This window comes from Pollachius pollachius (assembly GCF_949987615.1).
Source record: "Pollachius pollachius genome assembly, chromosome: 15".
NCBI classification, from domain to species: domain Eukaryota; kingdom Metazoa; phylum Chordata; class Actinopteri; order Gadiformes; family Gadidae; genus Pollachius; species Pollachius pollachius.
Window position 1 is genome coordinate 6314348 of NC_136948.1, and position 24559 is coordinate 6338906.

A 24559-nucleotide genomic window follows, 5' to 3' on the forward strand; every position below is an offset into this window, starting at 1 on the left:
CCCTGTTTCCCCAACATTGAGTAGAGACTAATTTATCTGGAACCCCAGTAAACCAGACTTAAAACTAACTACATAAACGTGTCAGCGTGTAGTGTTTTGAAGTTGACCTCGCCTTTTTCTCCTCCCCTCGCTGATAAAGCTCTGCGCGGCCATGTGGCGGAAAACCCACAAGAGTCCAGATAATATTCCACCCTCTGGTCTCCTTATCGGGCATGCTCCCCGCTGGGTCCCAGGGGGCCTGCAGGGGATGTTCCAGCACGCCTACCAGACGGACCGGAGGGACGGCTGTACCGGCCTGGCCCTGAAGGGGAGAGACTGATGAACTAAACCGGCCTATTGTAGCGATTGGCTCAAGTAAAGCAGCCTTGAAACAATCTTTCAAGTCTCGAAACCATTGGTCAAAGTCTGACCGACAATTTTCGTCAATCAAGTAGCAGCCTAAATGCAATAGGGGTGATACATTTCAAAAAAATGTATATCTTTTAAATAAAAAAAAACATGTTTTTTGGAATGTCACGCGATCTACCCGCACTAGCTTTGCGATTGATAGCGATCGACGTGTTGGGCAACCCTGATGTATAACCATCTATTTAATACTTATACTGGTATAAGTATAGTATACGAATCTAATACTACTTGTATATGCTATATTTAAAGGATACTGAATGATTTGCGGTTAGATTTTTTTAGCATTGTGTTCATCTCGTATTCTATTATTTTTTATTTCTTGGAGACGCTTAACAAAACCTAGAGGCCACCGAGGCAAATTATTACGACATTTCTACAATAGCGAATTGGTTTTTCCAAATTAGGCATATGTTATAAATATTAATGAAATCTAAACACAGATAAGATAAAAAATGTGTATTTTTAAATCGGACATCTGCTTGTGTTGATAATGAGCCGAATGCTGAAAACAAATGATTTACTAGTTGAACGAAAATACGTGTGTGGTTGATGGCTGGTTGAAGCAGCCTCACCTGGACCTAGTTGGTCTGATTGGACTGGGTGATTCTGCACACCTGTTGCACATTCTGTAATCAGTGTGGTTAACAGGTTCAACCAGCCATTCCCACAGGCACTAAGGAAGAGATCTCCTGCATGACAACAAGGAGCACCATTGTTGTGGCGCCATTGTCTGCGACCTTACAATAAACCGGTTTATTGTACGGTCGCCTTCCAACACCGACACCATGTGTCTTTTGTTGAGGAGGAGCCAAGAAAAAAACACTTAGATGCCTGGGGCCATGTGAGGCTGTTTAAACCAGTCCTCGTCCTCGTCCGTCCACACACACACACACACACACACACACACACACACACACACACACACACACACACACACACACACACACACACACACACACAGTGTTGGAGCTCAGACGTTGTCTCTACATTTACATTGTTCTATAATCAATAACTTCAATTTAGAAATTCTCTTTATTTCCGTCTTCAAAAGATTAGCTTTTAATGATCCTACAGCTGCCCTGAAGCCTGAATGATACTCAGACAGCCGGTGAAGGTGGACTGGGGGTTTCTCAACCCCGGTGTGCGCGCTTCTGGTTCTGCGTCGGGAAGTCCGAGCGAGGTCCGTCAAAAGGCACCGACTCGGGGACATCTGGAGATGGGAGGAGGACCGCCTTTACCATCACAGACCGGGAACTGGGAGCCGGAGAACGTCCGAACCTGACATCGTTCCTCGAGGTAACGCGTAACGTACGGCGATGTCGACGCCCTCTGTGACGCCTCAACCGGGGACGTAGCGTCCCAGGGAGTAGCTGTCCAATGCCTTGGGTCCCAGGGCCGCAGTGGGGCCCACGGCCCCTCAGTCTGCCAGGGGCCCGGCCCCCCAGGGACCAGCAGACCCGCCCTCGGAGGAGTAGCGCTCCACTTGGACCGTGGCGCCGGAGAAGCCGAACTCTTCTCGCAGCTGGGCCGTGACGTCCTGCAGGACCACCCGGGGGTCCGCCGGCTCCTCTGAACACAGGAGCAGCACCGCCGAGGGGTTAACGCAGAGGACCCTCTGAGCACCAGGGCCAGAGCCCCTCGGACACCCAGCGGCCACGGTTTTAAAGGGGACGGATTATACCTCAAGAGCTGTGTTCGAAATCGTTCCCTATTCACTCACTCACTATTCCCTATGTAGTGTTCATGATACAGTGCACTATATAGGGAACGAACAAACGAGATTTCGGACACTACGCTGAACATTTCTAAGCGTCATTTGCGTCAGTAAATGCGCCGGGTATTTGTGTGACGCAGACAGATGCGCCCACATCATGTAAACAAACCGGGCACTCGCGAGGAAAGCTGGAGGTTGTATTGATGTTGAATGTCACATTTCCTTGTTCAAGGTTTTTTTTTTATTAATTTTGAATGTTCAATTTTCTATGTTAATTCCCAAATAAATTGTTGACATTTCTAAACGAAAGCCGGAGACTCCATCATTAAATGTATTTGTTTTCGCGGTTATTCAGCTTCTTCTTCTCCTCCGGAAAAACACCACCTCATTGCATTGTGATATACGGGAGTAACATGTAGGGAACATCGTATGTACACTCAAATTTTTGGTATTTTAAGGGCACTATATAGTGCATGAATTTAACCACTGAGAATTCGAACACCACTACAAAATGGCGAGCACCCTATATAGTGCATTATATCCGTGATAGGGAACGATTTCGAGCACAGCTAAGGTGTGAGTGTGATTAGCAGTTACAAGCCGTTTTGGAGGGGGACACGCCCACTTGTGATGTCAGAAGAGGCTGATTTCCAAAACGGCTTGTAACTGCTAATCACACACACACCTGGAGGTATAATATGGGACCTTTAAAGTCCTTCAGGCCATCTCCCCAACCAGGTAGCATTTAGAAAGCATTTAAATTGAGTCGTCGTGGTTTCCTAAAGATCCTAGAAATATGTTCTCGAGCCGGTGGCGAGCGCTCACCCGTCGCCACGTGAACGGAGACCAGGGAGTGCGTCCCGCTGAGGCTCCAGGCGTGAAGCTCACTCACAGCCCTGACCCCGCCCACCGCCAGCAGCGCCGCCTTCACCTCCGCCACGCTGACACCGCTGGGGGCACCTGCACACACGCATGCGCACGTGCACACACACACACACACACAGTGTTTCAGTGGAGACAAACACACATACACACACACACACACACACACACACACAGTGTTTCATTGGAGACACACACACAGTGTTTCAGTAGAGACACACACACACACAGTGTTTCTTTGGAGACACCCACACTGTGTTTCAGTAGAGACACACACACACACACGCACAGAGAGTGTTTCAGTGGAGACTTTTCCATGACTAATTCCCATGATGCATCACTTCCCCTTGTAGCCCTGAAGCCTCAACCTTCAATAACCCCTATCACCTAAACCTAACCACTATTAAAATAAATGAATATGAACGCTACCTCTAGATAGATGTGTGTGGGCATTAACTAGGTCAACGACACCAGGTCAACCTGTTTCCTGTTTACCTTCCATTAGAGTTCGGCAAACATCCTTAACAATGGTGGAGGTGGTGGCGAGGACGAGAACGGAGAACAGGAAGGTGCAAATAGGGTCGGCCATCTTCATCTCAGGCTGGGGAAGAGAAGGATATAAACAACATCATCAACATTCACGTTTTATTTATTGTGCTCATTAAGTAAAAACTCAAATGAGGTTTGTTTTATAAGCTCATTCGGAGATGGCCCTGGAGTGTGGGTATAGATTGACATCATAAAACTCATGTAAACTAATAAAAGGTTTTTATCTTGAGGTCTCCAACATACCAACCATGAAAATCCTAGAAGACAAACAAATCATTCAGACTTTGGTACGAAACAAATCAAACACCAATCACGCCAATTAGAGCTAACCCGAACTGTACCAAAATTCGCAAAATCGTTTATCGGACGATTCCGATGAAAATCGAAGCGCTATGTGTCGTGCAGTGCGGACACGAGTTCAGTTCATATCGGTTGTACACTATCGTTTAAAATGGTGCATTATGGGTATTGAAAGTAGTGCACTGCACCATCGAGTAACCAGATCTAGAACCTCAAATCGCACTACGAAGTAGTGACCCATGTGGGGGCGTGGTCAGCGACCCCGGACACGCCCCCTGGGGACGGGGGCCGGCACACTGACCCTCAGGTGGATGATGGTGGCGGCGGTCAGGACCCCCACGCTGTGCAGGAGGTCGCCCAGCACGTGGACGAACGCCGCCCTCACACTCGTGTTGCCGTGGGCGTGGCCCCCCTTCCTACCCTTGCGAACCGGGGGGTCAGAGGTCAACGCGTGGCTGTGGCCGTGGGAGCCCCCCGACTGATGCAGGATCAACGCCATCCTGGAACACAGGAGAGGCGCTCGACCAATATTCCTATATTCACATTGATATTCAAGCCGTGCTCTAGAACACAGGGAAGCATTCTGGTTCAATTCAGACAATCCACATGGACCATGTTACCTCTGTATCTGTGGGTTTGATTCTCCTCTGGTCGTTTATCCTTTATTTAAACTATGCAAGAGGGTGTGACTCCCTGTCCAAAGGTTCTTGGTTCGAAACCCGGTAGGTTGCCTACCGGTTGCCTAACATGTAGGCAACCTTGAGCAAGATGCCTCAAACCGTCCAACTCCCTCCCACCTGCTCCTTAATGGTAGATATCTACAAAATAAAAGTCCCCGTCTGTCACTTTGAGTAGAATAGTGAAGAAGCACGGGTGTTTGAATCCCAGCCAAAAGGTTCTGGGTTCGACCACAATCCCAGAAGGCCTCCTTTGCCCTCTTACCTGCGCCCTAACGATCATGCAGCTCCAAAATAAAAGTCCCCGTATGTCACTTTGGTGATATCTGCTGAGCGGTCGGGCGATTGGCTCACAGGACGTTGGCTCCCACGGCGCACCCCGAGGTGAGCAGCATGATGCGGGTGTTGATGTCGTAGTCTCCGTCTAGGATCCGCTGCCCCGCCAGCACCACCAGCACCCCGGTCACGGCCCAGATGGACAGCACAGAAACAAGCGCTCCCATGGCCTCTGGGGAGGGCAGAGGAACTACGTGGATCAGTGGTTCGAGTGAAAGGATAAGTGTGCTGTTCGCATATAACAATATTATAATAATAATGTAATAGTACATATTTTACATAAATATAAAAATGATATATTCACTTCGTCTTCTTGACGTTTGCGTTGATCCTTTATTCTTGGTCGTACAATACAAACGGTTACCAGTGACCAAGTCTTTGATTGTCCTGCGGTCAACATAACTTAATCATTCCCAAGCTCACTCTCTCTTTCGGTCAATGCCAAAAACCGACGAACAGGAGGATGCAATCACACATGACATGAACCCGACCGCCAGCGCCCGAGCCCAGGGTGAACCCGCCCACCACCCAAAGTGATAGCGCAGCGAGCAAGACCACTGAACATACAGAACACAGGAGACCCTCGTGTGTGGCCCCCACAGACGCTTTGGTTCTTCAGAGTGCACTGGTCCCACCTGCTCGGTGCCAGCCGAAGGTCATGGTGTCGGTGGGGGGCCGGGCGGAGATCCACAGAGAGAAAACACTGATCATGATGCTGCCGAAGTCCGTGAGGAGATGAGCGGCGTCCGTCATGACGGCCAGGCTCTGCGCCGCGTAACCGCCTCCCAAAGTGATGGAAAAGACGAAAGGGTTATTTTTAGAATCGCTTCATCGGACCCCTCAGTAGGACCTGGTCCTACGGAACAGGTCGTCTGCTAACGATAAAGGAATCGGAATTAGTGCAGGGACAAGACCTGGGCGTAAGGTTGGGTTTTACGTAATTTGAAACGTCACGTAAAACCAAATTTATTTCCATGTGTAGCCTATACTTATATGTATATAACAATATGTTACACATAACCAGACGCCTGTTATCGTGTCTTTTCGTTGTGCCTCACCGATGACCTCTCCGGTCATGAACACCAGGCTGACGGCGCACGCCAGCAGCAGCTTCCTCCTGGCGGTTCGCTTCTCGTTCCGCGCGGCCCAGGACGCCACGTGGGCCGTGTCATTGTTCCCGCCGTGGCAGTGTCCCGCAGACCGCCACCCGCTGTCCACTACCGGCCCGTTTCCCACCTGGACCGAGTCCTCCTCATCCTCCTCCGTGCAGCAGAGCGATCCAGCCTCTTGCTCCGCTGCGCTCCGGGACGTCCTGCCACGATGCGAACGGTAAAGTTTGACACCAGCTGGCCATCGTGTCCGACGGCCGAAAGTGGGCGATAATTACGCAATCGCTATTTGCGCACAAACACACTATACAGCGTGTAAAGGCAATCATCAAGTATGATTTAATTATATAATGGTGAAATATTATAGTATTGGCGAGAAATGGTTGAAAAACTAACAAGAAAAGCCTTTAAAAGACGAACGCCTACCCGAGGAACTCTGAGCCGCTTTCCTCCAGAAGATGACGCGTCTCAAAATCCATGGGGAGTCAAATGACTTTTCCCCGTTACATTAATGTTAACAACTCATTCTATACGATCCTCTGTGGTAGCCACTGTGTTCGGCAGGTGCGAGCGCAAACAACACGCAGCCGGGCAGGTGTGTGCGCGCTCACGGCACACCGTGCACGACGGAGGCGTGAGAAAGTACAGTAGAGAGGACAGCTTGTCTCTCGTGTTTTGCGCAGACGCAGTAGTAAGAGGCCCCTTGACAAACATCACTAGGAGAATGGTGCGTCAAATAGACAGTCGAGGATCGAGGAATGGATCCAGTCATAACCCGTTTATTATAAGCCTAACAAATTACGCACGTCGACGCCTACTTTAACCAGGTTTACACAACAGGAATACTTGTAATCATTTTGGAAGGTCGAAAGCATTCATACCTTAGGGAGAGGATTAGGGCCACATGTGTTTTTTGGAGTTCTTACTGACTTTAAAGTGAGAATTCTGAGAATAAAGTCAGAACTCAAAAAAAAGAATCACATGTGGCCCTTGTTACGTATTTTAGGAACACAAGCTGTATTTCCCTCACTTAACCAATAGGGGGTAGGACCAAATATATAAGCCGTAAATACTACACATAGCCACAAGGGAAAGCAGGACATTACTGAAGGCTACAATAGATACTTTAGCCACAGAGGGCAGCATCACAGACCAGGCGAGGAAAACCGAGGATTACGTCACACCGGTTTCTCTCCGAGTCTTCCGGTCCTCGCTGAGTCCATAAAGAAGACCACCTGGCCACGAAACCTTTAGAACTCTCCCGGCAGCGATTACCATACGTGGGTTTGTGGTTAGGATCAGCTAGGAGAACACTCTCGCACGTGCTAAGGCACATCTCCAATCTCTCTTTACTTCAGAGCATCAGTTTACCATACCGAAAATACTTTATACAAATAAAGTCTCGTTAAAGCTATTCCTTTGGATTCGACCCCTCTTTCCAAGAAAAACATTGCAATTTGGTGACCCCGACGTGATTGGAAAGTTCCGGACCGAGACTTGCGACCGCGGGGCCGTCGGGAGCAGTACAAGCTACTTACAGGCGCCACAAGAAAGGTAAACAGAACCTGTTGTCAATGACTAAACTCTGTATAGTTAGATTAGTAACATTAGGTGAATAGCTTGTACTGCCTTCGACTGGTTGCGGGGACGTGTAATCTCGGACTGGTTTAAATTCATACAGCCGGTTAGACGAACGGCCTAGGATACGCTAACAGATTGAAATTGAATAACGAGCTCACGAAGTAAAGGGCTCGGAGTGTGTTTTATATGGGTTTGTAGATAGACTGTATCCAATCCTGATTAGATCTAAATGTTTGTACCAACGTGGGAGACGTATTACCTGTGGTTAAGTGTTATTTATTTGGTGATAAGCTTCGAGTTCAGCCGGGCCACCATAAGGTATATTTATTACCGGCCATAAACTTCCGAACTCTTACGGCGGGGCGAGGAAAGGTCAGGTTTTTAACGTTAATCTATCTTAGTTGCATATTGAACCGGACGGAGGCTTGGCCGGCGTTAGCCAAGGAGTTCAAATCTAATTGATTCCTCACAGCCCGGTTCATGTAACATCTAATGTGCAATTTTGGTTAGTATAAAACGCAGCCGTAGAGGTAGCACTTACGCAGTACAACCCATCTGCTATCAAGTCCCTCGCTAACCCGCCGTGGGGACAAACTTGCTGGAATCTCATACTTCTTATAGAGATCCAAAACTAGTTTGTTTCTGCAGCATTTTGGATGTACCACGTGGTGTACGATTTAAAGGGACAACGCGTCTTGGAAACGTGCGTTTCCTTTGTTCGTACCTCCACAGTCTTTGTAGTCGGAGCCCTTTCTGAAACAAACGCCATTGCTCAAGAGCAACAGGGGGCCTCGACTTAAGTGTTACATCCTCTCTCTCTCTCTCTCTCTCTCTCTCTCTCTCTCTCTCTCTCTCTCTCTCTCTCTCTCTCTCTCTCTCTCTCTCTCTCTCTCTCTCTCTCTCTCTCTCTCTCTCTCTCTCTCTCTGCATTGATAATGGTACTGTTGATCTTCCTTGAGACGATTGTTTTACAGGCCACCTGTTGCTGACACGACGACGGAGAACTTGTGAGGAGGCTCCCATGGTGTAGGAGTAACCTCTCTGAGATGAGCCCTTGACAAGGAGGGACGAGTCTTGGGTTCATGAATTACAGACCCGACGGCGACAGAAAGATCACTTGAACTCCCCAAATCCATGCCCAAACCACCCACAGGAACCGGCACACCAATACACGAAGATCACTTGAACTCCCCAAATCCATGCCCAAACCACCCACATGAACCGGCGCACCAATACACGAAGATCACTTGAACCCCCCAAATCCATTTTAGTCTATCAATCATTTTGAAATTTTAAAATTGTGTTATGACCATCAATTTTTACGTTACTTTCGCACCTGTTGAATATTTTATGACCTTGTAGCACATGACCAAAAGTATTAGCTCAGGATTTCTATTGATAGTTTTGTTTGTGTGCTGTTTGGCCATGTGATTGTATGATAACAAGATTCATGTTCATTGTTGTATTGTTAAATAATGACCTGTATTTTCAACAAGACCCACAACGTGAATGCCGTCTCAGTATTATGGGGACGCGTAGTGGTTTTTCCCCTCTCTTCAAGAGGTTCTTCCATGACGGTTGATGGTGTTGATGATAGATTCTACTTTGACTATGTTTTCGGTGTGGTAAATGGTGTTTATAATTTAAAATATTATTGTATGGTCATCTAAGATGACCAAGGAGGGACTGTTACGTATTTTAGGAACACAAGCTGTATTTCCCTCACTTAACCAATAGGGGGTAGGACCAAATATATAAGCCGTAAATACTACACATAGCCACAAGGGAAAGCAGGACATTACTGAAGGCTACAATAGATACTTTAGCCACAGAGGGCAGCATCACAGACCAGGCGAGGAAAACCGAGGATTACGTCACACCGGTTTCTCTCCGAGTCTTCCGGTCCTCGCTGAGTCCATAAAGAAGACCACCTGGCCACGAAACCTTTAGAACTCTCCCGGCAGCGATTACCATACGTGGGTTTGTGGTTAGGATCAGCTAGGAGAACACTCTCGCACGTGCTAAGGCACATCTCCAATCTCTCTTTACTTCAGAGCATCAGTTTACCATACCGAAAATACTTTATACAAATAAAGTCTCGTTAAAGCTATTCCTTTGGATTCGACCCCTCTTTCCAAGAAAAACATTGCACCCTAATCCTCTTCCGTACATTAATTTCGTGGAAATGATTTAAAAAAAAAGAAGACTTTTTACAAATGTGACCGACAAAACACAATCAAAACAAAATCGGAAACTATTGCGTCATTGTAGACCAGGTTGGTTTACGGCCCCGGGTGGTTCGTTTTGTATTGAGTGGATATGCAGATGTGCGGGGCTTCCAATGCCCCGTCACCCACTTTACTGGAGACAGACCACGCAGAGGAATGCAGATATGTGGATGACGAGACATGATACTGGAGGAACTATTTGACGTTACAACGCGCATGTATTTAGGGAACCAAAGTGACGTTGACGTGAGAAGTTTAAAATTTAATTCAAAATTGAAATCAGCAATCTGAAAAGAGGGATGTAACAACATTTCATATATACACTTTATACATTTCAGTGGTACTTTTATAAGGGCTAACATATTTAGTGGAATGTAAATTACAAATACACCTATACAGTAGCTAGGCTATTTCTGACTACATTAAAAACAAAGTCAAACACGGAAGATTCGTGTACATCTACGTCATTTAAAAATCACCCTCCACCCCGTGAATCAAGTTATCTCAGCACTTCACCCGGGAAAAAACAAATGAGCACATCTTAGTTTCTTATTGGCGTGATGCTTGAGTATTCTACAGTGGCTACACACCGGGGGTCGGAGAACGAAGAATCACCTGTAGCCCCGACCTTCCATGCTTCTTTCATGGTTTACATCGTTCACAAACGGCCAATCGGAAGACGTTTATGATGGCGCTTGTGATGACGTGATACAGGCTGAAAATGAAACATTTTTTTCCGTTCGAAACGAGCGGTTTTCCCGCGTTGTGGTCTCGACCGTCAGCAGCAGTGAGCAGAGATTCAAACGTTTACCTTTAGAAACCAACACCACGGGCTGTTGGGGCAATGCTGGCCGGGTCAAACGCTCTCCAATCCGCCTTGAAGTGCAACAAAGTATTCATCCACAATTTCAACAAATCTAAAAGGAAAGAGCCTAAAACAATTCTGTAAAAATAAATAAGAACGTTTCACAAGATAAATCGTGAAACTTTGGCATCAGAAAAAATAAAAGAAACTAAGAAAATCCTCTAATTTCGGTTTAATTCCTGTAAAAAAAAAAAATCAAAAAAAAAAATCCTCTTTCAGGCCTTTTCCGTTCTTTTTTTCTTCTCTCCCTGGTCTCATTCACAACTTTATTCACTATCCACTGTGGGCGTGGCTCCAGTGGGGGTGTTATCCCCACGGTCTGTCTCATAAAGTCCTGAAGACCTTGAAAGACCCGGACACCGGGTCCCCGCTCATTTCTCAGCCGGGATAGTGCACTGGAAGACGGCCTGGTCCTTGTCGATGGACTCGGTACTGCCGCCGTTGGCCGCGTGGGGCTGGATGACAATTGGCGTGTTCTCGCCTGCAGGGGGCAGCGGAGGACAGTGAGAAAAACCGCAAACAAAATCGCAAGCTCATAAATATGGTTCAGTTTTTTCTTTTAAGGAGCTTTTTTTATGTGAAGATGTGATTTGTTTGTGAAGATCAGCAGCGCAGAATGTTAACGAAACAATCAGCTTCCAATGGAGCACCAACTTGGTTAATGTTAACATGTTAATATGCCGTCAGTGCGTAGAAGCCTATAATTTGCCATCAGCCAGCGTTAGCAACATGATACAGACAAGCATGTTAAAAACAGACCAACAGACGGAAAGCCTAATTGCTCATCAACACAGATTATTGGTATTAATATTAAAAAGGGTTAATATAATGCACAATAAATGCCTGTAATGAATATTTCACTTTGGTAGCAGTCGTTTGACAGTTTCGGTGAAGAGGTCAAATGTCTAATGTTAAAGACGTAGAAGTCCGAAAGACTGACAGGATAAAGATCAAATAATCAAACTCAAACCACAAATAAACCGGCGGCAAACAGCTAACGTGGAGAGGCTAAAATAAATAACCACAGTCCTGCCTCTTCTCCTGTATACAATGAAAAACCATGTTTTAACATTGAGGATATTTAACAAGCCTTTTAAATTATTCAGTGTATTTTCTATTCAGATTATTCTAATCGCATCAAAGCGGTTTCTGTCCATTTATGTGGATCCTTGCTAGCCCAGCTGGTAGAGCATGGCTTTAACACTGCCAGGGTTAGTGGTAAGAATCCAACTGGTACCCATGAAATGCACTACTCACTGTACTTTATCTTTGAAAATATTTCAACTGTCAGCTCAAATGGCATTATATGAAATCGATTAATTTTGCATTATTCAAATTTGCAAACTTGCAACACACAAATCCCCTTTGCCACTCATATATCAGAGTGTCTAGCGGTTAGGGTGTTTGACTCCCAGTCATAAGGTTCTGGGATCGACTCCTGAGAGTCGACTCCCGAGAACAAACCTGTACCTGAATGACCTTCGCATAAAAGCGCTAACCTACCAGCTATACATTTATGAACCGGGTCACAAAACCAAACTTGATTAAGCAGTTTCGTTCCGGACATGACCGCAATTATTGTATGTTGTATGTCTTTGCACTTATGTAGCATCTTATCCTAGCTATCTTTGTTGTATACGGCAAATGGGTTCACCCAACCCACTCCACGTATACTTGGCACTTTGTTAGTGCTTGGCACTTGGTTCTACGAACAACCTTCCTGTACCAACAGCGACATACTGTTGCTTCTCCTTCTTTGGACAAATTTACCTATCGTAAGTCACTTTGGACAAAGTCTCTAATAACTGCCCTGAATGTAAAAGTAAATGCCTCAGCTCGCTCGAGTTCTACCAAAGTGAAAGGCGGCGGTTAGAAGGGCTAGCAGCAGCAGCGGGGTAGAGGGGGCTCGCGGCGGATGGGGCTCAGCCCAGCACAGGGAGCCACAGCAGGGGTATCACCTGCAGCCCGGGAGCCCAGGGGCGTGGCGCTAGGCTGCTCAACTACTGTCTCCCCATTGGCTGTGGAACAAGAGATGTCAGAGGGCATTTTTTCAATTGGAGGGATTTCACGTTCAGATTGTTCCACTACGGGCTGCAGGACGAAGAGGAGTGTGTGGACGACAAAGTATTGAATGTTATCGAAATGTTAAAATTGGGATGTTATGCCACCAGGTGTGAGCGTGATTAGCTGTTACGAGCCGTTTGAAAATCGGTTTTAGTGACACCACAAGCGGTGATCCCCACTTGTGATGTCAATAAAACATAGTAAAGGGCGGATTTTGATGCGGCTTGTAATGGCTAATCACACTCCACCTGGTAGGATAACATCACCACTTTAATGGAATAAAATATTGAAGTGCACTGTATACAGGTGTATCAATTAGGGGTGTGCACGGGTACACGTGTAACCGGTTAGTAAATCATAACCGTTTAGAAAAAATAAATAAACAAAAAACGTAAAAAATAAATAAAAATCGCCGCGCCATTGTTTCAATGGGAATCGCGACGGTGCATACTTTCAACATAAAGTTTACATATTTATAATTCGAAATTCGTCCTAGCCTTTATTCCACAGATACTCTAGGGTCTTTAGCATATAACCGCGTTGTCTGATTACCGTTTAATTCATTTTTCACAATTTACTAGCTCTTGTTTTGAAGAATAATCACTGCGCCATTTGTTTCAATGTGAATCGCGACAGTATATACTTTCAACATAAAGTGAACATAATAATTTGAAATTCGTCCCAGCCTTTATACCACAGATACTATAGGGTCTATAGCATATAACCGCGTTTTCTGATAACAGTTTAATGTAACAGTAAGCTGACAACATCCTAATTAACACCGCAACTGCAAATTAACCACACAGAGATAAAAATGGCAACCGGTCAAAGTTTATTATTTACATATCTCACCTCGCTTTACTCGGTTTTGCATTTGCTAAAAATGCAACCTTTCCAAATAATTTATCACTACTGTGTGTTATTGTCCCACACAGATGACCTTTGCCTCGTCGTAAGAATTCCAGCGCACAGAATGACTGACACAGTAAAAACAGGCCACACTCGCTTTCGTGGTCCCAGCGTCTGTCACCCAAAAGTGGCTGAGTCAGGGACACCGGGTGATCTTTAGAGCTTGAAGGGGATGAGCCGTTGAGCAAACCAACATGTAAGCAGAACTGAGGAAAACCTGCTCTACCCGTCGGAGACTCAGCAGGGAGAAAAGAAATGTCCCCCGCCCCCACTCACCTGCGTCCTGCTCGGCCCTGATCTGGGCCTCCAGGTCTTCGGGGTCCATGTAGGGGTCCCCGTCCCCCTCCAGGTTCTTGCCGCAGCGGCCGCAGCAGAAGCAGCAGCAGCAGAGGCAACAGCAGCAGGTGAAGATGCTGCAGCACACCACCAGGGCCTGGGGGGGGGAAGGGAGGAGAAGGGGGTCCTTTAGCTACAGCGAGGTGCACGCTGAACCCAGGAGGGGCTCACAAAAGGGCAGCGCGAGGATGAACAGGCTACACGCCGGGTCGCTTTCATTAACGTCTGAAGGCTGAGAGGGTGAAGGCACAATTTCATTAATGTAACTTTATTCGAACAGGGACAATGTACAAAAGAAACATTAACCTTGTTTAGAGCAAGGAGAGATGCAATGTACCAGGTTTTAGCAAACTGCTATTTTCCACCTGTAGTCCCTGGGCAGGTAAGAACAATAAATACTACAAAACTAAACAAGACACAATAATATCTAAACATGTGATTAAACATTAAAAGGATAACAAGATACACTAATATAAATACATAGGATAAAAAAGTTTACGAAAAGCACTACATTACATATTTTATAAAAAAAAATACCCCTATCCTACAAGCACTACAAAATTCTTTAAGTGTGTGCAGGTCTGTTGCGTGAGCAGCAAGGAACAAGGAACTAGAGATGTTCCGATACCAATTTTTCCTTCCCGATACCGATTCCGAGAATCGGCGCGTCAAATACCGCCCCTAGCACCAATAGGAAGCGTTGCGCTGCAGCACCGTTGTGATTGTATTTTGAAAGCAGCAGATCAACAAACATACTCGGTATAGGCTACCATAACGTTATACCAGTTGTTTTATGACTACATACATGGCCCTGATGCCCATGATCCTCTGTTTGTGCTTACAATGATAGTCACATTAATTTATAGTTACTTTATGTACTGTCGGGCACCTTGTTTACGGTTTAGTCACTTTATTTACTGTCATTGCTCATTCAGTTCGCATTCCGGAATTATTCATCTAGTGCATCAACAATCTCCATGTCCTTGTATCAAGCCGGGATGTACAAAACAGCTTTAAAAAAACGCTTTATCAGAGGCGGCGACGCTAGGGAATAGACCAGTAGCGTGAAGGATAGTGGGACGCCACGCCACCACCGGTGTGGGCTAGTACGTCGAAAGTAATGGCGGCGTCAGAGTTGGGCTTAACACTGCATGTGTTTGTGATGTCCTCTGCCTGTGTTGTAAATAAGCTAGGCCCATGCCCGATACTGCCTAAAATGCAGTATCGGGTATCGGAACCACTCTACAGGGAACACAGATATGCTGATTGAGAAGGTTTTGCATATTTTTACATAAAACTTATTTTAGAGAAGTGCTTGAGTGGATGTCCAAGCTCGTGAAACTGCGCACGACTCTAGGCGTGACTCTGAGAATATTCAGATCCAATAGAGCTTAGGACTACTTTCTGGGGGCGATATTTTGGATATTGAAGAGGGTCAATTAGTTTTGGTTGTTGGCAGCACATTGGCCTTTTCTCGGGCATTTTCGACTGAGATGCAGTGGTGACGTTTCGTAATCTCTTCTGAATGGTTCTCGCCCACTGCGCACACACGAGGGGTTAACAGTGCTTACAGAGGGCTTATGGATCCTTAGCAAGACGGGAGCACACAACCTCTACACACAGCGGGGGACGGTAGAGAAGGCGGGGGGGGGGGGGGGGGGTGAAACGAAGAGTCCTGACGGGGGGGTGATTTCGCGATTGCTCATTTAACAATATGTAAATAATAATAAAAATAATAGTGTATAATAATAGCGGAGTGAGACGAGAAAGGGGGGGGGTGAAACGATGAGTCCTGAAGGGGGGGGGGATTTCACGATTGCTCATTTAGCAATATAAAAATAATAATAGTCCTTCAAACTATCACACCAACGATCGCAGCAATCGCTTCCCTGTCGTCATTGTGTTGAACCAGCCATTAGCGCGCAAGGGGGAAAAGGTGATTGGTGATTGGCTCCAGTAAAAGGGGATCGGAAACAGAAAGAAATGTATTGCTCCTCTCCAGCCCCTGCTGCAGAGCGAATTCAAATCGCCGGCAGAACGGGCTGGGGGTACCCAGTCTAACACCGTAATCTATCTAAACTATAGCCGCATTTCACATTAATCGCATTGTTTGCTGCGTTACCAACGTTATCTATGCTGACTTAGGGGGCGGGATGTTCAATATTAATAAGGTTGAGTTCATAAGGCTAACATTATCTTTTCTGAGTCAACAATAATTTTGGGCAGGTGTGTTTGAGCACACATTGGTAAACTCCAGATGTCGCAGACCGTCTTCACTGTGCCAAATATCCTGCTGCTTCGGGTTTTCCTTTGCAAGCGCTTTGAGAGGAGGAGCGGGCGAATCAGCTGTCAGTGCGTGTGCATGTATCAGTGATACGAGTGTTGATCCAATAAGTGGTAGTGTATACCGGCGCACCATTGGCATGTGTGTGCGCTTGTCTCTGTGTACGTGTGCGAACGAGAAAGAGTGCTATCTGGAGATGATTGAACGGAACGATATTTATATTTCAAAATGGCGATAGAAAAGGAAAAAAAAAAGCTGAATCAATTTGTGCCACTCGGTGTTGTTTCTGTAGCACTGCGCCACACATTGGTCTATGTATGGGAAACACTGGAAGGAGTGAGGTGTGCTTGGAAATGTTGGTAGCCTTACCGCACATTCCTGTCATAGCTTACATCATCGACACAAGCGAGCATGTGAGCTAATAAAAGTGGTGAGAGAGGAGCCCCGGCCCTTTAAGGTCTGTTCCTCAGACGTTGTGCTGGTCATCATAGCAGTTAGCAATGTAACGTTTCTGTGGAAGTTTCCAATGTACAATACCTGTACATTGGAAACTTCCACAGAAACTTCTGTGGAGGTTTCTGTGAGCAGAACCCTGCAGGGAAAGGGTTCTCTCTAATGGACTGCAGGAGAGAAACACACTCCCATATTTACTACACAATGTCTGCATAGAGGCGCCAGCACCGTGGGGGCGAGGAAGGTCGACCCCAGGACAAGGAAGGGCATGTGTTTGATCATTAATAATGTCTCAGCCTTGGCCTTAAAGGGGTCATTACAAGCCATTTGAAAATCGGCCCTTCCCTGTGTTTTAATGACGTCACATGTGGGCGTGTCCACATAGATGTATGACGGATAGATAAGAAACATTTGCTACAGTCCGCTGGGTAGGCTGGTAGACGGATCTATCCGGCTTACATCTAGGTGGACGCGCCCACTTGTGATGTTACCCAGGCACAGGAAAAGGCAGGTTTTGAAGGGGCTTGCAAGGGCTGATCACACTTAGACCTGGTGGCATAACATGCCCCCTTTAACATGTATCCGAGTTCAATGCAAGTTGCTCCGGCTAAAAAGGTAAAATACTAAAAACCTGTATAATCAATACCGTATAATCATACTCAACAACACCGTGGTGAACTTTGAAGCATGATTATAAGTTGTTCCGAATCCGAAATCAGTTTCGGTAATTCCTCCGATACTGCCTAAATTGCAGTATCTGGTGTCGCCGAGTAACCAAGTCTATAGCCGATCCGATACCATCAAGTGACTATCTCATTGACTACACAGGCACAGAAGGCTCCCCCAGGGGCGTTGGCCACATGGGGGCCAGGGGGGACCCCCCCCCCTCCGGTCAGAGGTTGGCCTGTCGCGAGTGGCTGAGCCCTCACCTTGAACCAGCACTTTGACGTCAGGAAGTAGTACTTGACGCTTTCCTCTCCAAACTGCTCGGCCACATAGAGCCCCATGGAGCCATACTCGTCGTAGATGTTGCGTTTGTTCTCGTCGTTGAGGATAGCGTTGGCATTGTTGATCTCCTTGAACTTCTCCGCTGCCTCCGGGTTGTCTGGGTTCTTGTCCGGGTGATGCCTCAGCGCCAGCTTCCTGTAGGGACAGTTTAGAATGAGAGGATCTGCGTGACAGCTAGTGGGTTAAGCCGCTCTGAGTTATATGCGACGTGTGTGGACAAGCCCCCTGCGTCGATGTGGAAGAAGAGTCGTTTTAGATCAAATCAAACATTCTGTATGGGACGCCTTTCATCAATCGATACAAACTGCTTAAAACGGGAAACAAGGTAACAGGAGCAACCCATTGGTTTGTATTAAGTACCAGTAAGGGAGTCAGTTAGAGAGGCTTACATTTGGGGGATAAAGTTAGCATTGATTGGGAAAAATGTTGGAGTGTCTAATCCGATAGTGCAGATAAGAATGCATTGAGAGTGTAGATGCATCCCTGGGATAAAGATATAGTTATATCCAGGGTGCGATTTGTGAAAAAACCAGAGGGGGGGATAATTTTGAGAAACATTTTAAAATGTTTCAAAATGAAGACGGACCCTGTGTATTTTGGTTGTTAATTATTACGATGTAATGGTGAAAATACTTTGGGTGGGGGGGATAATTTTTATCCCCACCGAGGATAAAAATAATTCAGCAGAGGGTAGGACGTGTAAACCAGAGGGGGGGGGGGGTAATCCCCACCATCCCCACCGGCAAATCGCACCCTGGTTATATCTAAATAACCAAACCTACCGGTACGCCTTTTTAATCTCGTCCGCAGTGGCGCCCTTCTGCAAGCCGAGGATCTTGTACAGGCTGTCCCCCGCCGTGGACATCTTGCGCTGAGGTTTATTCCCTTCTTCCATGGTGGATCTGACAGGGCGTTAAAACACAACACAACTCAACACTGGGTACTCGTTTCAAACCCGCTACCACGTTCACCTCAACACGGGTCCGTGTGGAGAAGGCGCCAGTACACGATAGCTACACACTGCTCATCATGAAAGGATAGGATATTATTAATTGAGATATCTGCACTGAATGTGTGAAATGAGTCTTCCTCTTTAGATAAAAATGAACAACAATCAGGTCATGACTTAATGCTGTCAAGGCAGGAGTTGGATATTGACCCAGGCATTAGCCGCTTAGCTCGGCGGCATGAGGAAGTAGACAACAGCACACATACTTGTAGTTACAGCGACCGAATCGGTGTTTGAACTTCAGCGAGAGTCGCAGGATTCACAAACTTGGTCTGGTTGTTTTAACGTTTGCCGCATGATAAACCGAATATCTAAGAAATCCCCTCTCCTAACAACAGCAACGCGGAAAGAAAGATTTCATAACTAACTTGATGAAAGTAGACCCAGGAAGTTTCATCAAGCAGAAAAAAAAAGGATTCCCGTTTCGTCACCAAGGGGACGGGTGTGGCTTGCGCATAGCTGCGCTGCAAATACGCAGTCCAGAGTTGTGCGCCGCTCACACTGGGAACCTCTATTCAGGAGAAAATTAGAGTCACTTCACAATGAGTCACTTCAATTAAGGCAACCTTTTAAAATTATACAGGCAATATTTTTGTACGAACTATGAATTCATTTAATAAACTTGTTCAATCATGAATGAGCTTAGGTTGGTATGGGTGCTTCAAGGTTGGCTGACCCAGAACCATTTCGGTCTTCCCAATCGAACTACTTGCTACAGAGCTCATTGTGACCACTCTGGCTCTGACTGATCTTCCTGTAAGTATTATAACAAAACAAATCAAAAAGACAATCCACACTGATTAATTATTCTTCTTAATTTGGTCCATAATGAGCAAGGTCTGTTTGTGTAAACTCTAGCCATCACTCCCCACCCTGATTCTGTGGAATCACTATAACAATCTTTCCCTTGTTTCTGTTGGCCTCCATGTGTTTGTGGGCCTCGCCGATGTCTTGTAGGTCGAACACGCTGTCAATCACTGGCTTCAGGGCAGGCTGATGTGGGTCTGTGAAGAAGGGCAAGGCTCTCTCGGAGAAGGCCTTCACCAGGTCAGCTTTATACTGCCGAGAGAAAATGATGCAAAGACAACATTGGAAATGAAGACATGATGTTGGTGATCACATGGATAAATAAATGAATATCTATTTATTTTACTTACAACGATAAGGCAACTAACAAGCTTTATTAACTCACCTGGAGGCTACTAACGAGCTGTATTAACTCACCTGGTGGTCACTAACGAGTTTTATTAACTCACCTGGTGGCCACTAACGAGCTGTATTAACTCACCTGGAGGTAACAAACGAGCTGTATTAACTCACCTGGAGGCTACTAACGAGCTGTAATAACTTACCTGGAGGCTACTAACGAGCTGTATTAACTCACCTGGAGGCTCCGAGAACGCAGGAGGCTGGTGATCAGCCGGCCCCTCTTCTTAAGTAGATGGCCCAGCAGGTCTCCTTGCACCGCCTTGCCCCCCAGGGTGCCATACAGCACCCAGCGGCCGTCCACAGCAAGGCAGCGCACGTTCCTCTCCCACATGGTCCCACCGACACAGTCGAGGATCACGTCCGCGCCGTGGCCTTCGACAGCGATGGACGGAGACCGAGGTCATGGTCTGGTTTGTGACTTACATTTGGTGAGCTAATCGGCAGGGCGCATACCCAACCGACATTTACCTGAGGCGCCGACTAATGGAACAATGTGATGCAAAATACGATAGAAGGTTGCACACTCATTCCCCTTTGCCGGCCTTTTATTGTAGAGCAGTGGTTCTCAAATGGGGGAATATGTACCCCTAAGGGTACTTTGGACTACTGCAAGAGGTACTCAAAAAAAGCCTAAACAATATTCAACTCTGAAAGCTAGACAAATAGAAAATGAGGGGGTACACGAGTAGAAAATGTTTGAGAACCACAGTTATAGAGTATACAGGAGCATCCATCTCTCTCTCTGCCTATGTCGGTCTGATAGGAGTATCAATCTCTATCTTCCTATATATCTGGTTAATAGGAGCATCCATCTCTCTGTGTACCTATATATCTGGTTAATAGAAGCACTCCCCTTTGATTGGTCATTAGAGGGAAGAGGTAGTTAAGGGAGGTCCTACAGAGATCTTGATGTTCTTCAAAGTAGTACAAAATTGGGTGAATAGTATTTCAAATAAGTGACTAAGTTGACATCTAGTGCCAAGTGCCTTTTTAAGAAAACCCCTGCGACTCTAAACAGACTCTTAGATGATACGATACGACACGATAATACTTTATTGTTATACCAACTCTGAAATTTGGTTGCATCCGAGCAGCTCCATTTACAAACCACACAGACAAGACAAGACAAAAATCAAAAACAGGCGTCGCATCAAGGGGGAGGAATAGGATCGGGTTTGTCCGATGAGAGCCCAGACGTACCTCCAGTGTAGCTCAGGACTCCGTCTGCAAAGTCCCCCTGGCTGTGGAGGAACCCGGCCGCCGCCCCGAGCTCCACCGCCGCGTCCACCTTCTGGGCAGAGCCGGCCGTGACCAGGGGCACGGCGCCGGCCAGGCGGGCCAGCTGCACCGCCGCCGTTCCCACGCCGCTGGCCCCGGCGTGCACCAGCACAACCTCTCCCGCCTTCACCTCGGCTGTGGACACAAGGGACCGAAGGGCGGCTGCTGCTACTGGGTGTGGTTCTGTTTGGTCATTGAACAGCTGCGCATATCTAAGTGGATTTACGGGGACTTGTGTTGTGCATCGTTAATGAGAAGGTCACTGAATTGTGTTATGCATTGTTAATGAGCAGAAAGACACTTTAATGAGGGGTTCATATATCGTTAATGAGAAGGTAAGCGACTTGTGTTATCTATCGTTAATGAGCAGGTAAGTGACTTATGCATTATAGTTAATGAGCGGGTAAGTGACTTGCTTTATCTATCATTAATGAGCAGGTAAGCAAGGATAGGATTAGGATTGATGCTCAAGGAACGCTACAGGTAGACTTTGGGCCACTAAGTTAAATGGAATTAACATGGTTTGTGCTATATACTTTTTGTGCTATATACCATACAAGTTTCCACTGAAAAGTTTGAAATTTGTTCCAAATGCCAATGAAACCCCACCATATGGTCTTTGATCGATGCAAAAGTCTAATTTTAGATAATTATTACAACCCAGTTACTCCTTATTTACTATGCCTACTTATTAACTAGCTACTACCTTTAATTACAACAATAGGCATATTCTCTCAGGGGAAGAATTATTAATTATATATTATTTGCTTTCTTTCAATTATTGTATTCAACATAATTATTTTCTCTTTTTATTGGTCCTTTTTAACATCTCTTTGGTGTGTTTGTATCCATCTATAACCTCAACAGTAATCAGGACACACATCAAAGTGTCCCTTCACAATATCTTATGTTGGGCTAGATTGATTTGTTATGTTCTGCAATCTGAGCGTGTGGATGGCATGCATTTATGTGGGTGTGCATGTGCATGGTGCGTGCGTGCGTGTGCAGTGTGTGCATGGTGCGGTGTGTGTGCCTTTGCGTGTGCATGTGCGTGTGCATAGTGAGTGCGTGTGTACATGGTTTGTGTGTGTGTGTGTGTGTGTGTGTGCATGGTTTGTGGGTGTGTGTGTGTGTGTGTGTGTGCATGGGGCGTATTTCCATCTACCTGTTCGTGCACGTGTGCACGTCTGTGTGTCTGCATGTGCGCGTGCATGGCGTAGCGTGTGTGCCCACAGGTCCCCGATTAGCTTCCCTAGCCTCTCCTCCTTCCTAGCGGATGCGTTAGCATCGTAGCGTAGCCGTTACCTACAAGGTGCAGCAGCTGGAAGGCCGTGAGCCAGGCCTCGGGGACGGAGGCCGCCTGGCAGAGGGTCAGCCCGGGGGGCACCGGCAGCAGGAGCTCCTCCGGCACCGCCGCGTACTCAGCGTAGCCTCCTCCGCACAGCAGGGCCATGACCCTCTCCTCCGGCGCCCAGGGGCCCCTCACGCCGGGGCCCACCTCAGCCACCGTGCCGGCCACCTCCAGGCCCAGGATGTCGCTCTCTCCCGGGGGCGGGGGGTACAGCCCTCTCCTCTATGGCACCGGAGACATGGGGGAGTCAACGCTGTAGGAAGCTTTATTCATAATCAGTAACAAACAATAGCAGCACAAAAGGTACATAGGTGTGTGTGTGTGTGTGTGTGTGTTCTTTCTGTAATGTAATGTAATGAATGTCATCCTTCTTGCTGCCATGCTTTAAAACAGGCCTGACTTGAGTTATGTAAGCTATAGCTCATTGAGTAGAAATGCTGTTCTGGTTCTTTGAGTTTCTATGGCGGGTACGTAGTATATGCTGTAGGCTACCTGTAATGTGTCAGCTCTGTTGAGCGCAGTGGCGTGAACTTTAATTAAGACCTCTCCATCTTTAGGTCGGGGTTTGGGTACCGTGCCCACTCGCAGATTCTCTGGCCCTCCTGGCACATCAACACAAACGGCGAGCATAACGCGGTTCTGGTCTTTAAACAACTGTACTGTGCAAGCACCGCTGCAAGCGCGGGCAGGCGTGTCCAAATGGGAACGCGAAACCAGCGACGCTGAACAATGAAAAGTTCGGACAAAGTCCAACTTTTATGCAAATAGTAAATGACGCGGCGCAGCAGCATAGAAGTGGACCAATCAGAAGACTGTATGTGCGCCACTTTTACGCGTAGGGTTCCTCATGAGTTGGAGAACTTTGTTCCTACTTCTTCCCCCCACTTCCCCCTATCTAAGTAAATACAGCGCTGACACCGTTTGCTGATATTATACATCCATTGTGCACACAAATTATGATATTGCTATTTTGTCACAAAAGCTGACTAAACGGTTTTGTTAGGCTACACATTTGCCTCTAAGGCTTGTGGGGACATTTCACTGTGCCCACTCGGTTCATCATTGGTTCCGTTTCTTTCCATTTCTGTGTTTTTTTGTAAATATGAATAAATCCTATTTAAGTTTAGTGTAGGGTGACAAAATGTAGATTAACCCATTAACATTTATTAAATAATGTATTTTCTTTATTTTAATGTATTTATTCCTAATTTATTTAAATCCCAAGCATGATATACAAGTTATATACATGTTGTATGCATGTTATTAGTTGCGAGACCCTTATTGGAAACCCCCCAAACTGAATATGATTTTACCTCGACTTTATAACTTAACTCTAAAATGAAACACACACACACACACAGTTTCATTCCCAGGCACACATGACCCTTGCATCTGTGGTTAGAATATACTTTTACTCAGGACGGGTTTGTATACAATACATCGGTCAAACCATCAAATCTGTGTCACGCACTCTTCACTTTGTAAACTACGACCCCTTCCCCCACACTGTACCCTCTACCACTCTACCACACACACACACACACACACACACACACACAATAACCAGTTCCATAATTACCCCACAATTTACCTATCACAATGGCCTATTGTGTTCCAGCAAGTGAAATCCATGGTAGCAAATGGCTCTCCCTCTCCAACACAAACCCCTCCGGTGTAAACAGAGGAACCAGCACGAGAAGACGGCCGCGTTCTAGGTTATTGCTCTGTGTTGGAAATACCAACATTAGTTAAAAGAGCCGGTGGAGATTGCAGACGGGTCCCAGACAGACAGATCCCAGACAGACGGATCACAGACAGACAGACAGACATATTCTAGACAGATGAATCCTAGACAGACGGATCCTAGAGACAGATCCCAGACAGAGGGATCACATACAGACGGATCACACACAGACAGATTCTAGACAGACGGATCACAGAGAGACGGATCCCAGACAGACGGATCCTAGACAGACGGATCCTAGACAATCGGATCCCAGACAGACAGA

At 46.4% G+C, this 24559-nt stretch overlaps 3 protein-coding genes across 5 annotated transcripts; all 3 read right to left on the reverse strand.

Moving 5' to 3' along the window:
* Window positions 1–1551: 1551 nt before the first annotated feature.
* Window positions 1552–6598, reverse strand: LOC307086681 (proton-coupled zinc antiporter SLC30A2-like). Of its 2 annotated transcripts, XR_013812457.1 has the most exons (9): window positions 6402–6598; window positions 5925–6178; window positions 5502–5648; window positions 4885–5038; window positions 4155–4353; window positions 3500–3605; window positions 2948–3082; window positions 1721–1977; window positions 1552–1618 (listed from the first exon to the last, which is right to left on the reverse strand). XR_013812457.1 is itself a non-coding variant. In XM_079751979.1 (8 exons), the coding sequence occupies exons 1-8, from the start codon at window positions 6452–6454 to the stop codon at window positions 1826–1828; spliced, it is 1200 nt and encodes a 399-aa protein (XP_079608105.1). In that variant the 5' UTR covers window positions 6455–6598; the 3' UTR covers window positions 1684–1825. The 2 variants fall into 2 exon arrangements, 1 of the variants encoding a protein (XP_079608105.1); XM_079751979.1 differs by lacking the exon at window positions 1552–1618 and having other exon boundaries at window positions 1684–1977.
* Window positions 6599–10025: 3427 nt separating this feature from the next.
* dnajc5gb (DnaJ (Hsp40) homolog, subfamily C, member 5 gamma b) lies at window positions 10026–19093 on the reverse strand. 2 transcript variants are annotated; one of them, XM_079752316.1, is made up of 6 exons: window positions 18919–19093; window positions 18486–18605; window positions 17625–17838; window positions 13899–14055; window positions 12608–12667; window positions 10026–11130 (listed from the first exon to the last, which is right to left on the reverse strand). In XM_079752316.1, the coding sequence occupies exons 2-6, from the start codon at window positions 18596–18598 to the stop codon at window positions 11021–11023; spliced, it is 654 nt and encodes a 217-aa protein (XP_079608442.1). In that variant the 5' UTR covers window positions 18599–18605; window positions 18919–19093; the 3' UTR covers window positions 10026–11020. The 2 variants fall into 2 exon arrangements, with proteins under 2 accessions (XP_079608442.1, XP_079608443.1); XM_079752317.1 differs by lacking the exon at window positions 12608–12667 and having other exon boundaries at window positions 18919–19090.
* Window positions 19094–19364: 271 nt separating this feature from the next.
* tp53i3 (tumor protein p53 inducible protein 3) lies at window positions 19365–23309 on the reverse strand. Its single transcript, XM_079752312.1, has 5 exons — window positions 23043–23309; window positions 22505–22772; window positions 21122–21334; window positions 20097–20293; window positions 19365–19771 (listed from the first exon to the last, which is right to left on the reverse strand). The coding sequence occupies exons 1-5, from the start codon at window positions 23178–23180 to the stop codon at window positions 19574–19576; spliced, it is 1014 nt and encodes a 337-aa protein (XP_079608438.1). The 5' UTR covers window positions 23181–23309; the 3' UTR covers window positions 19365–19573.
* Between the last annotated feature and the right edge of the window lie 1250 nt (window positions 23310–24559).